Source organism: Apis laboriosa, unplaced genomic scaffold (assembly GCF_014066325.1).
Source record: "Apis laboriosa isolate Shangri-la unplaced genomic scaffold, ASM1406632v1 scaffold19_cov150, whole genome shotgun sequence".
In the NCBI taxonomy this organism is placed as follows: Eukaryota; Metazoa; Arthropoda; class Insecta; order Hymenoptera; family Apidae; genus Apis; species Apis laboriosa.
Window position 1 is genome coordinate 62,413 of NW_025222278.1, and position 14,712 is coordinate 77,124.

At 40.3% G+C, this 14,712-nt stretch overlaps 1 protein-coding gene across 7 annotated transcripts in view; it reads right to left on the reverse strand.

Annotated features, from left to right (window-relative positions):
- LOC122712110 (POU domain, class 6, transcription factor 1) overlaps positions 1-14,712 on the reverse strand; it is a 191,175-nt gene that overhangs the window by 14,974 nt on the left and 161,489 nt on the right. For 5 of the 7 annotated variants that reach the window (XM_043931473.1, XM_043931476.1, XM_043931474.1 and 2 more), the window contains 6 exons: positions 8,625-8,799; positions 8,128-8,286; positions 7,180-7,392; positions 2,808-2,981; positions 2,209-2,462; positions 906-1,125 (listed from right to left, as the gene is read on the reverse strand). In XM_043931473.1, coding sequence (XP_043787408.1) covers positions 906-1,125; positions 2,209-2,462; positions 2,808-2,981; positions 7,180-7,392; positions 8,128-8,286; positions 8,625-8,799 — 1,195 coding nt within the window. The remainder of the gene's footprint in view (positions 1-905; positions 1,126-2,208; positions 2,463-2,807; positions 2,982-7,179; positions 7,393-8,127; positions 8,287-8,624; positions 8,800-14,712) is intronic. The other 2 variants (XM_043931477.1, XM_043931472.1) reach the window with 1 other exon arrangement.

Sequence of the window (14,712 nt, forward strand, 5' to 3'; positions counted from 1 at the left end):
ATGTTGAACCCGAGCAGAAGGGAAGGAAACGTGATTCGAGGCAACGAGGCAACGAGAAAGAATCGGAAAGATCCCGTTGAATTTTTATGCAGCGCCGTGTGAGAAAATTTTCTAAATTTTATTAGATTCCTATCTACGTAATTATCTGGAGCGTAATATATCGTAATAATTTGCATTGAGACGTTTTCGAGTTGTCGATCGATTCATACTTTTCGAAATGTATTCTTGATTATTGGAGATATTATTTAAAAATATTCATTATCTCGTCTTTATCCGTTTCACATTCGTTTAAATCGTTTATTTGATTTGTCTGTTCGATTTGAAATTCTATAAGATGAAATCAAAATTGGATGGAATCGATAAATAATGTCTGAATGGTTAAATATTATTAATATTTTAATAATTTTGCTAATTCTGGAACATGGACTAAAATAAGGTAAAGCGATGAAATCGATAAATGTTAAATATACCTATATGAATTCTAAATATATTCTTGTAAATATATAAAGAGTTGATGGCGCCACTATCGTCAACAAGACAATCAAAAAGATTAAAAGACTCTTTTCGGAAATTACTGAATCTATGTAAACTATTCATACCAGATATCATATCATTCCAGATCCAAGAATAATTTTTTCCAAATATTATTTAACCTCTCTCTACTAGTCTCTCTCCATCCAAAACTTTAAATAAAAAATTTTTGAACCAATCTAAACTATTCTCATTACAATAAAACAATACATCAATCTATTTCAAATTCAAGAATGATACTTTCTCTGTTCACCAAACCACCAAACTTTCTACTCCACATCTAAAAAAATATCTTCATTCGCAAAACCTTAAAACCTATCAAAAAAAAAAAAAAAGAAAAAGAAATAAAAAAAACTGAATAAAAATGATCTTACTAGGTGAATCATTGAGATCCTCCTCCTCCTTCTTAGGATTGTGCATGCTGCTCGGCGTGACACTCGCCTTCACCCCGGCTCCACTAGGTCCATGCGTGGTCGTGATCGTTATTTCCCCGTTGCTGGCCGCCAGTCTGTTCAGGGCCGAGGCTGCGGATACCACGGACTCGTTCAAAGGCGACGACTGCTCGGGCCTCTCTCTGTGATGTTTCTCCGTCGGCTGCGAGGGACACGCAACAGTAGTAACGGATTAGTAAGCTCGATCGCGGTATCAACGATACCCATCCCCTCTTCTCCCCCCCCCCCACGCCAATTATACACTTAATAATGAGACCCTCCTTCTTTCAATTCCCCTTTCTCTCTCCCCGTCCAAGATCGAAACACTTTAAACTCTAATTAGTGGAAGAAAAGTGCCGCCCGGCGAATACTTTCTTAACGAGATCGCTTGCTATCGGCGAATTATTCCGCTTGTTCGGCCGATCCTGCGACGGTCAAGCCTTTTCCTCTTCCCTTTCGACTCGCGATTTTCCTCGATACATTTCTCGATACTCGCAACAAATATCGAGCGCTCGTTTCGCATGGTCACAGTTAGATCATCGCATCGTGTATATCGAGTACCGGGATCCGGTGTTAGTCAATTATAGAAATCGGAAAGGTATCCTTCGATTCGACGCAATTCCCCTCCTCTCCGTTGGATAATAATTGAAGGAAACGAGGGGAAACGTCGAGGGGAAAAATCGATCGCGTAACAGTTTGTCGAAGGGAATGAGAATGGGCAAGGGAGGGGGGACGAAACCTACTTCTGTGGAACGTATTGTCGGGGTAATTTTAAAATAATCCGGGGAAATGTGGTTTAATTTAAAAAAAAAAAAAAAAAAAGAAAAAAAAGAAATTGTTTAAATTTAACATGACAACAGGTATCGATTGCCGAATCGACGATTATCGAACGTAATCCCTCCCCCCCTTTACCCCCCATTTCGTGTTTAAACACAGAGCGGGATTTTTTTCTCGAGGATGGAGTAATATCTGTCGGACACGTTTCGTTGAATTCTTAACAAAGGCTCGATCGAGCACGAGGTTTCGCGGGATGGAAACGATTCGCTAAAAATATGTATAGGCGATTGATTAAATTATCGACAACGGTCTATTAATAGGATGTTCGTTGACGGTATTCAAAGCGATAATCCAATTATCGATGGGAATAATCGTATCGTTTTCGTAAGATGGAGGATGGTTGTGGGGGAAGGGGATGATTACGCGCGTGGAGAGGTTTAAATTATTTCGCGGTCAAGGATCTACTTACCGTGTAATGATTCATATGAGAGGTGTGTCGATGACCGTGCTGCTGGGGCGAGGTGGTCAGAAGCGGTTGTTGAGAGGCCTGTGCAGCTTGGACCGCTTGTGCCGCTTGAGCCTGAGCCGCCTGCGCGGCCTGGAGCAGTTGCTGAGGCTGCATCGCGCTCAGAAGTTGCTGGCTGGCCGAGCTGTTGCTCAGAAGGTGCGGTAAGGCGGCCGGATTTAACCCTAATCCGGATGCTAAACTCGGACTTGTTGGGACTGTCACGTGGGAAGAGAAAAGCGTGAGTTACTACTGCTCGTGTCGCGCGAGAATTTAGACTTGTGCTATTCCGGACGTTCAATTTCACTTCAATATATTTTTAATCGAATTTATCGAATCTTCCCGAAAAGAAAGGAAAAGAACTTTGGGCAAAGAATTCGAAAATTTCCAAATGAGACGAAAATTTTGGAAATTTTCCAAATTGATCGAATCTTTACAAAAAAAAAAAAAAAATTACTAAAAAAGAAATTATTGTTTATTAGAATTAAAATTAGAATTTTTCAGGAAAAATTGCTATACTATCGAATAATCGTTCCAAGTGAACAAAGTAAATTTATTTATACCTGTAAATTCACCATTGCTAGTCGGCGTGTTCAGCATGTTCTGCGGTTGAGCGATCGACTGAAGGTTCGCCAAGGTCGTAGACACCACTTGTCCGTTGCTGAGCGCCAAGTTCACCATTTGATTATTCGTGACGTGGCTGACAGGGATGGTGAGAATAGTTTGGGTGGCTATTCCTGTCCAGACGAGAAAAAACGAGAAAAACGAACGAACGTTAATCCCTGGATAAGCAAGCATCACGAGAGACAACGACACCAAGAGCGTGTAAAGACCGAGCGGACAACGGAGTTTGATAATTCTATCTTTAGCCTATCCCCGCGTATGAACGTGTCTCGAATCAATAGATACTTCATTTCCATTATGAACGTAGTCCACGCGTCGTTGATCCAGGAAGGGTAGTAAAGTTATCAGAGTCTCATAGAGGGATTATTAGGCAACCCATAGGGCAGGTAACCTCGCAGGCCAGCGTAGTTGGCAAACTATTATCGTCATCTTAATAGTGGGTACAGGTACTGGCACTGGACTAGGCTGCGAGAAGGACGCCTAATCATACTTAGAATAGTTTCGGGATTACCTCCAGCTCCGCTAATCTGATTACCCTGTACACGCGCTTAATATGATTACTGATCATGAGTACGTACCCGTGTTGGTACCTATAGCTAAGCTAAGCAAATCCCGTATTCCGAACAGCCATAAAAGTTTCGCGTTCTGAGGTAAGGTCAACTGACAATCCGATTAACGTTTAGTTCCGTCGTGATATTCGACGATAATATTCCGCCTGGTGTACGTTCTCTTTCTTTTTTTTTTCCTTTCTCTCTCTCTCTCTCTCTTTTTCTCTCTCTCTTTTTTCTTCTTTTTTTTTATTTCCTTCCGTGTTGTCGTCGCGACGCACATCCTGCCCTGTCTCCTTTTCTCTTCTTCTTCTTTTTCTTCTTTTTTTTTCTTTTTTTTCTTTTTTGTTTTTTTTTTTTTTTTCCTTTCAACTTTTTCCTCCTTTTTCCACGCCCGGTGAAAATGGACTTTCACGTGTCCGCGAAATCTCATTTCTGTTCCCGTTTAAACTATTACGTTTCCCAAGCTTCCTCCGGCCGACTATGCGAGTCAGATTAAGGCTGACGTACACCGCAGCTCGAAAACGTGTGTACATGGACAGTTGATTATTTTTCATTGGGATGTAAATTTTAATACGATCGCGGGATTAGAATTAAGCTTGAATAAGTTGTGTTAGTTAGTAATTGTAATGCATCAAATATTAATTGAATCGTGTATTTAATTTCAATTGTTTCAACGAATAATTTCAACGTGCAACTCCGTTGAGATAAGTGACGCTTATCGATATTTGTCATTAATTTTTTTTTTTTAGATAAATTCGCGATTCATCTCGACATTACGGGTCGATCAAAGTGTCAGAAATTTTTTCAAAAGTTTCAAAAAGGAAGGAGGAAAATTGAAATCGGATCAGATTCGGGAAAAAAATTGATCGAAGAATAATCGAATCATTCGTTCCGTTAAATCCATCCGTGTTTAATGCGTCAACGTACGTCGTCGAGGTTAACCGGTCGAATTTCGATTTATAATCAAGCTAAGATTTAGTCATCTGACCTGTGTCTTTTTCAAGATTCTTCAATTTCCGGACGAAAATAGAGTCGGCGCAACTGACAATCCATCGCGAGGGCTTATTCCTGAACGAGCATTCCAAAGTATCCAACGTTATTTGCGTTGCCAATGATCCGTATCCTCATGACCTACTCCTATCTTAAGTATCAAACATTCATTCTCACTATTGCTTTCAATCGTGTTCCGATTGTAAAATTATTCATCGTAGATTCAATTGGGATTCCAACCATCTGATATACATATATATGTATAATATACATATATATATCCAAGGCGAATTGGCGCAAAAGTTCAATACGTCGAATAAGTGTTTAAGCAGAGTTAATGCATATTTAATCGTACTCTATTTCCCGCATCGCTAAATTTCTGTCCTTAGCCGAAAAAAATGCCTCTCGAATAAGCTCGTCGGTGAATATTCTATATGTCACGTTAAATTTTTTATTATATCGCGTTGTGTAGCATAAGGACGAAAAATTGTTCTACTCGTGTACGTAGACAAGTAGACAGGAATCGAAATAAATATAATATTAATCGGAAACAATAATTATAGAAAAATTTCTTTCCATATCCAGACAACGCTTCTCCCTCCAATAAATAAAATAATCATTTTAATTCATATTTGATTTTCGGATTTTTAAAAAGTTTTGCCATTTATAAAGTTTCGCAATTAATTAAATACGATCTACCGAATCGTAGGAGAGATTTTTTTTTTTTTTCAGTTTCGCATAAATGCAATACGAAATCAGCATTCCGACATTATTAATTATTCACAAACGAGTCTTAACGTTAAAAAAAAAATGCGTCAAATCTTCCAACGAATCTTCGAAATACCGTAATAATATACCACTATCCATTTTTCGACGACGCCCACCACGACGAATCCAACAACACCTGACCACAGAGAACACCTTCTTTGCTCGTTCTCTGCACGTCTTATCGGCGCCCAATCGAGCGTGTTACCATCAGTTACCATCGATTGTGCCGAAAAGCAGTGCAAACATTATTTGCCACCACGTAACTCGTCATCCTACCACGACCGGTCCATATCCACCAACTTCAATCCACTTAGTCGGACTCGCAAAGTTCTCCTTACCCCTCTTCTCGCCCACCATGCCTCACTTCCTTCTCCTTCTCCTTCTCCTTCTCCTTCTCTCTCTCTTTCTCTCTCTCTCTTTCTCTCTTCCTCTCTCACTCTCTCGTCCCCTAACCATCTGTCTTCCTTTGTCCCTTCTGCAAGCCCTCTTTCTCTCTCTCTCTCTCCCTCTCAATTGCCAGAATAGAAACCCAACTTGGTAGAAACGAAGTTAGCGCGAACCGCAATCGATATAATAGCGGCCGAATCCGCGGAGCTGTGATGTCCAGCCAGCAAGAGCAAGAGAAAGAGAGAGAGAGGGGGAGGCGAGGGGGAGGGAAAGGGAGAGGGAGAGTAGGGTTAGGAGAGTAGGAGAAGCGAGGACCCGAGGAGGAGGCGAGAGGGTGTGGGTTATTCGTGGGTCTGGAAAGGGGTAGTGAGACGTTAATTATACATTGAAATTAGTTGCAGAGTTTGCCCTCTGCTCGCCAGGCTAGTCTAGGACCACTAAGTATGGACGACGGGGCGAGCCTTAGTCCGAGCCTTGGTCAGAGATAGTCGATATCATATTATATATTATATGTACGTATGTATGTATAATATATATACATCGGCACATCTTGATTGCACAACATTATGCGCCGGCACATCGTGCAGATTTCACGATGAGACCACTCGGACTGATTTATGCCCCGAAATTCGAAGGTACTTAGTGCGAGGGTTATTGTTGGAGATTTCTTGTTGGTTTACTGATAGCAACGGGATATACCCTGCTCTGCTCTCTCTCTCTCTCTCTCTCTTTCTCTCTCTCTCCTCTCTCTCTTCTCTGGGTCCTTTATCTCTGTTTTCCCGTCTCTCTCCTCGTTCCCTCTGCGCCTCTCGATCTTTCCCTCCCTCTTGGCCGCCGTTTAATTAAATTTCCCAGGTGAGGCCGCGATTAGCCGCCTCGAATGTTTTCGGGAGCTCGACAGCTTGGACCGGTTTGCCGGCGTCCAACTCACTTTGCGAGTTTGGAAAAAAAAAAAAAAAAAAGAAAAAGAAAAAAGGAAAAAAAGGAAACGATACACCGTGACGTGTAAAGTGAATCGCAATAATCTTCTGATGGCGAGGGGAAATATATATATATCTTGTACGAAGATAACTTTTGTTGGGAAACTTTCGAATTAATTTGTGATGGAGAAATTTTCGTTTGCTTTTGAATTAATTTGGGATAAATAAATTGTTCAACGATAATATTTCAACCCTCAAGAATATTCAGAAAGATAAAAATTTTAAATTTTGAGAACTCTTTTTTACTTAATCATCAATAAGAAAAAATAAATGTCAAATAATTTTCCAGAACCATATTTCCTATATATAAATTTTATCAAAAAAGAAAAAATTCGAAATGCAACTATTTGAATATTTGAAATGAACGCATTCGAAAATAAAATAACGTTTTATTAAAAATTATTCGACGTATTTACCATAGAATGTATTTCCTCTTGGAATCTAATTATTTGAGACTACGCATCCAAGGCAGTGAATAGGATCCGCGAGAGGGTTCGACGTACAATCGATTTACGTGACACGTTGGACGTGGACGGCCTTAACTTCGATCGCGGACAAGCCTCTAATGGGTGTCGTTCAATGCTCGTTTCGAGTGTGTTGAAAGGGTGCTAACACATAAGAAACAGAAGGCTTACCTTGCGACGTAGGGATAAGGAGCTGAGCCCCTTGAATGCCTTGAACCAATTGACCGGACGTTAGGATGAATTGAGGCATCGCGACCGGTTGCGGCTGAGATAATAGCTGAGGTAATGTCGCCATTGGTGTCGAGCTCGGTGGCAGGAGGTGAGGGGCAGCTGTCGTGTTCGAGGCTGTTGGTACCGTGCCACCTGAACATGAAAATTCATTCGCTGAAAAGAGAATCTGCCGATTTAATTAGCTGTCCACCACCTTTTTTTTTTTTTTTTTGTTCAATTTCTCAACGCTAGAACCGCCAAATTTGTCAGGGTTTGTAAATAGGCTGCGAAAAATCGCATAATTTTCATATAAATATATAAACCAAAACGGAGATTTGTTTTATCTACTTGAATATTATATTACGTAATACGAATATATTTTAAACGTTTTATATATTTTTTCCATGTTATTTTACGTGCTTTCACAGCGTATGTTTTTACGCTGCTAAATTTTTCTTAAACGGATTAAACAGATTAATCGTGGTCTTTTATATGTATGAATATTTTCTAAATTTTTACACCGACATATTTAGATAATGTGATTCTGTATCGAAATTTTTTTCAACTAATAAGAAAACATTTTTTGAACGATCCACTCTATATGTAGATACATATAAATTGGTAATTCTAGCGTGAAAAATATTAATTATTCGATCAAAATTATTAGAAACCAAAAAAAAAAAAAAAAAAAAAAGATATCTTGATCCGAATAATAAAGAAAGCAACTTGACGAATCAGCGCGAAGGGTTTAAAGATTACAAGCGTGTTGCATTATTTGCAGCGGCGTTAAAGTTTAATTGAATCGGTGAAGGGATGGAATTTGAATATAATTCAAGCGAATGAAAAGGATTGTCGAGTTTTGCGTGTTGCCGGTTCGTCAAGCCATGCGATGACTGTTTGTATCCCTACCCGAGGAGCTGACAGTGAGATTCAGGGGTGTGTTGATGAGCTGATTGTTAGTCAATCCCGCTGTCATTCCCTGGAGACCTGCGGCCAACGATGCGACTTGCGGTAGATTTTGTAGACTCGCCAAATTCTGAAGATTCTGTAGGGTCACCATTCCTGCCACTGATGATGAAACAAACATTTAATTACAATTATATTTTTCCTCTTTAATTAAACGCATCCTCTAATTCGTCATATTGACTCTTTGTTATCTCTCATTCGATAAGAATGAGAAATACAAAATATAAAAGTGTAAAAGTTACTTAAATATCTATTAGTATCTAAGATTTTAAATTTTAAATTTTAAAAAAATACGCGATAATTAATTTATATTGATATGAAGAAGTAACTTTCGATATCGATGTAGAAAAATGTACACCTTCTCTTCGATCAATGATTAATTATTAATAAAATCACAATCTAAATTATTAATCTACGTAATAGAGGAAATCTAAACTCACTCGTTCCATTGAGATGTGCTTGCGCCACCGCTGCCCGTTTCGCTTGATGGAGATTTTCAGGTGACGGGCTATTCTTCCGCGAGTTTTTCATTTCATCCATCATCATCTGATGCTCATGGAGCGAGCCAGTGGCCGCCACCGGTTCAGGACTGCCAACGCTACTTCTATCGCTATCCTGCAACAAAACGTTCATCCAGATGGTTAGTTAAAACAATTCACACATCATCGCAACTTACGTTCAATCCTGCGATTAAACATTCCCAAACATTTCTCGATCACTCGCAACGAAACACGTTGAACAAAATGAAAAAGAAAAGAAAAGAAAAAAAAAAAAAAAAGAAAAAATAGGAAAGATCGAACACTGTATCGCGAAATCATACGTCCCTGTAATGTTTTTTTTTTTCAGTCTTTTCATCTTTTTTTTTTTTGTCGAATTTATCGAAAGCCAGAAAAAAGCAGCCGCCGGGAAAAAATATTAATTACGATTGAAGAGGCACCGGTGAAAACACGGCCGAAAAGTCCGACCGGCGAGCAATGCGCTCTGTCAGCGGCGAAAATGGCGATACTTTATTTCGTTTATTACGCCGCGTTTGAAACCCCTTCGCATTTGTATTGATAACAATTATAAAATATTCGACCGCCGACGCTGGAAACAAAGTGCTTTCGACTATATACGTCGCCGCAAATTTTCTACCCTATCCTTTCCATTTTTTTTTTTGTCACCGATTTTCGACATTAATGGCCAAAGTTAAAGGAAGGGATATCGTTGACGATCGAGTTTTTCGAACGTCTTCGCGCCTTTCTTCGATCCAATCTTGAAAACTTCTTCTTTCTCTCTTCGTCTCGATTTTCGAATCGATTTGTGAAAATCGATTATTATATTTCCATCGAAATATAATCGAAATGGAAATTGGAATTAGATGATCAGAATCAGAATTTTTCCAAACGTAATATTATGTGTAATATCAATTTGGAAAATTGATTACACGATCGAATCATTATTAAATACACGGATAATTACGTATGCATAGCACTATAATGTAATTCGATACTAATTCGATGATCACGTTTGAATGGAGTCGAAAGTGAATGGTAGAATTCGATTGTACGAGTTTCAGGTGTGCTCGACGATTATAATTTCCAGTAATGCGTAATAAGGGGGATGAAGGTAAACGAGTGGCACAATTATCGTGCCGTTTCCCCGGTTAAAACCCGGAGGAACGTTCGAACAACGTTGCTCGAAGGGAGTTCGCCCGATACCACGACTGATTATTTCACGAAGGTCAGGCAAAGCCACTGCAAACTTCCAACTTTCCTACCTGTTTAAGGACAGGGTGGATCGCCGGACCCCAACCTATCCCAAGGGGATTCGATAAACGTCCCAACTTTTCGATGACGCTCTTCGTCCAACCCGGGAACACGACCAACTTTTTAAATTATCGATCCCATCACCCATTGTGCGCCGATATAATTAATTCGCGTTGCGTAAGCAAGTTGACACACTGAGAGTTACTTTGAGAGAAGAACAGGAATGATGCTATATTTAATTTATTTTTCATTAACATTTTTTAAAATGTTACGCGTTATTTTTATTCTCCTGTATCGATGTGTGTATACGATTTCGTAACGAATATGCATCATAAGTTCGTATCAATTCATTTGTATTATTTGAGAAATATTATTAAATATTGTATGAGAAATAAAATAAATTAAGCTTCTTGTTTCAATTTCTTTTCTCCTTTCTTAATTTAGATCACACTATAGATCTAGCAATCGATCTATTCCTGCATTTCTAACAAGAATCCTATTTATTTTTAAAGAAAAGTATAGTAGTAATTTTTTAATAAAAGGGAATTTTTATTAGAACGAACGAACATTATATTCGATGACCATGTGTCACTTTATTACACATACACTCGTTATTTTCAATCACGTAAATATTTTCCGATCGAACTTTTAATAAATTCGACGTACGCGAAACAAAAGAATCTACAGATCTCACCGAATTATTAAATTCCCAAAACCGTTAATCCGATATCCTAATCGATTCCGCGCACGCGATCCTCGCCACGGTGACGTGGCTTCCTATCCAATAAAAATATATAGAAAGACAGAGATAGAGACAGAGAGAGAGAGAGAGAGAGAGAGAGAGAGAAATCGAAACTACACAAGTCGTCCACCCCTTTTTACCATCCCCGTACCTACGCGCCCCGATTTTTTTCTCTCCTTGCTGGCCGAAATCAATCGAACGGACACGCAAAGGTTTTATCACGGGCTCGCAATCATTCTCGCCAAAATGCTCAATTATACGCGCGTGGTTCGTTAACGTACCACGCTTTTTATTGCGGCGGCACGTTTAACGCTGAAAATTGATTAATAATCATTCACGGTCCAACTGGCCGACGTTAAAATGCTTCGCTACGAAATAATGGTGGTAGACACACACGCCGTTCGATAGGGTACAAGGAGGGGTGGTGCAAACTGGGGGAAAAAAAAACAGAAGGAAAGAGAAAGGAGACGAGAAAAAAGAGAGAGAGAGAGAGAGAGAGGAACAACGAAATATCGTATACGCGGGCGACGAATCATCGACGAGTCATCGACGAATAAGAGGAATCAGCGAGACGAAGTTCACCAAGATCTGCACGCGCGCGCACGCGCACAGCAAACACGCGTTTCGTACTCTGTACACATACACGCATACATACGCACGTGGAAAAACACGACAAAACGACGCGTCGCCGATTTCTCGAATCGAACGCGCGAGAGTTCATAATATTTCCCATGATCCGTGTTATCCGAGCCGATTCTTTGTGAGTGGCGCGATTCTTTCGCGAAATGAAGCTCGTTAACGAAATTCTATCCGCGATAATACGATTTTCGCGCGTTGTACAGAGCGGCGATGCCCGAAACGAAACGAGCACCCGCCCCACTCCTCACCTTTTTTCGCGGTTCGAAAAATTGCATTGTTCGTTTTCCACCCATGTATCGGGTGGATATTATATAAACATAAATAATTCGTATCGCGCAATTTTTCTATTGTGGGAATGGCGATATCCCAAATTAACAGGCCGACGTCGGGAGACGGTTTGGCTGGTAGAGAGAGAGAGAGAGAGAGAGAGAGAGAGAGAGAGAGAGAGAGAGAGAGAGAGAGGAGCGCACGTGAAGATGGAGGGGGTTGGTTGTAGGTTCAATCAGAGCGGCGTGCGCGATATATTGGCAATCAAGCCGGTGAATATTTTTTATATACCGGTGGTGTACGATTACAAAGGTGCACAAAGGATGGGTACGGATTGTCAATTTTCTTAAAATACCACCGGCGAATGTACAATCTCGCGAGGCCGCGTTTGAATGCGCGAGGGAGGGGGAAGGGGGAGTGAAGATTGGAATTTGTGGCAATTATTCGCTACCGGATTTTTGCGTTACCAACGTGCCATTCACTGAGTTTCTATGGTAACTTATTATCGATACAGAGACGTATTAGTCGGTGCACTACACTATCGATGATATCGGTCGAACGGTGTCTTCCGCTTCTTCATTCGATCCTTTGATCCCGAATTTTCCGGGATACAATTTTTCCTTCCGTTAATGTGACGCAGATGGAATTAGGCACGGTTTCGATCATCGTTCCTACCTCTTTCGAATTTCCTCGCGATATTTTCTTTCTTTCTTTTTTTTTTTTTTTTTTTTGAGTTCAATTATTTCATCGAGGATCAAGAAGAACATCTAAGAAGAAAATTTGAGAGTAACGAAAAAATTCAGCATCCTAGATTATCGCGTCTCGTCGATCTTTATCGAGAAAGCGAGAAATTTATCACCTCGCGATCTGCTCTCCCTTTCGGGGAGAAAAACGGAAACCGTGGGTGGCTATCTCGAGGAGAGAAAAAAAAAAAGAAAAAGAAAAAGATAAAGAAAATAGAGAAACACAAGCGTGTATTAATCATTCGTCCCGGTATCCCTTTCGTGCCGCGCGATATATAATTCATGCATATTTACGGGATGCCGGAGGAATAATTAACGAACGGCAGCGCATTAAGGCGCGTCCTGTGTGTATATACGTACGTGCACGTACAGTCGGCTTCTTAGAAAGACAATTTAAATTATAATAAATCGATGGAGCACGCACGAGCCTCGATGGTTTAACCAACCTCGGCTCTCTCATTCGCTCTCCCTCCACCACCATACCGCCCGTTTTCTTCTCTCTTTCTCGCACCACGCGTCGATGGCTGTACAAAGTAATGTTACCCACGCGGCGCGCTGCCTCTTTGCATAATGGCATGGAAATATGCCGGAACGTGTATCGCCATAGTTGGATACAGATTAAGCGTGTTAGAGCTTCGACACCCGGCTAATTCGCGAAAAAGGATTCTCCCCACGGGTTGACACGACCCATGAATAAATTCGACCGAAACATCCCCACCCTCGCCTGGCTGGTCAAGTCGAGCAACTTGGCCGGAGACCAGACATCCACCACGACGATTCCCACCCAGAGTGACAGAATTATTCTACCGGCACCACTTTCGCCAAGGGTCTTTTTAGACCTCGTAAACTCGTCCGCTCGTTTGTCTTCGGTGGACGGTTCTTTGGGTGGTTGGACAGCTTTTAGGGATCGTTACGGGGGAAGATATTTAACGATTTGATAATTTCTTTACTCCGGTTTTATACTGATCTTCGAATAATAATTCACCAAGGAAATGGAAATACTTCTCCAAGTTAGAGATTGAAAAGGCGTGTTATTCCCATTGTGGAATAAATTTAGAAAAATTGTCGCGTTCGAACGAGAAATTTTTAGAAAGAAATTTTTCTAATAAAAATTGCACTTATATCTCAATCACGCGTTTCCTATTCATACGTGTACAATGATTTCTCCATAAACACCGTTTCGAGAAAATATATTTCGCAAACATTTTCACGGCAAGATCGAGGGGATGAGGATTGGAATCTCGTTCGTACAAGTGACAAGGGGTGGTAAAAGAGAAAGAAGAAAAAAAAAATATTATATATAACGATCTCGAATCCCAGAACGGTGGAAGTTATCAAACGATTCGAATGCCCTCGCTGCCATTTTTCTATATAAAAGGGGCGAATATCCCCTTTTCCGGGGCGCTGTAATTTCGAATTTTCGTCAAAGTCGTACAATGGAGAGCGGGCGCTCGCGGCCGCGCCGCCATTGGTATCGGGGCATTTCATTGCATAAAAAATAGATAAAGCCCGGTCGATAGGTAACGAACGAAAATAGGAGGCGCAGGAGCCACGTCGGTAGTTCAATTTTTTTTTTTTTTTCCCACGCAAATTCGTAAACGGCTATACCGACGGTATGGCCACCCCCATATTAAATGGACGAGGCGAGGGGGATTAGTTGAATGCAGCCAGGCCCGGCCATTTTGCTTGTAAAAGTGCGCCCCGATATATATAGTAAGCCGTAGAAACGTATGTTTACGTTGGAGTTTCGGCATTTCGCATAAATTAATCAGCCGTGCCGACCCCTTTTGCGCAAATATCGCGTCGCGTTTCCCTATCAGCACGAAACTGTCGATTTCCTTCCGGAGAGCGGACCTTTTCATACCGATTCTTCGAACGTTTGTACATTGCGAGAATGGACATATTTTCTTGCCAATTTTGCTTTTTAAAAATTTCATGCTTTCAATTCGAACGGATATTTATTTTTTATTTTTTTTATTTTTTTATTTTTTTTTTTTTTTCTTTTGGAATGATGGCGGTGAATATCGATCGTGACGTAGAAATAAATAATTAAATATTATTGGATACGTTCTCTTCTTTTTTTTTTTTTTCCTCCCCCCTCCGCGATGATACGAACGATTTTATTTTTATCATTTTTATATTTCTCTCCTCTTTTCCTTTTTTTCTTTCTTTCTTTTTTTTTTTCTCTTTTAAACGGAATTATTTGAGTAATAATCGTGACGGTTATAGGGGATGCGGTTGGAGATTATGCACAAGTAGTTGAAGTAAGAAGAAAATTCATGTAAACATAGGTGGCCGGTCACTTTGCATTTTAATGTAATTTATACAGCGAAAGGAAAAACTTTAGTATGCATGAAATGAATTTTAACCAATGTACCCACGACACCGC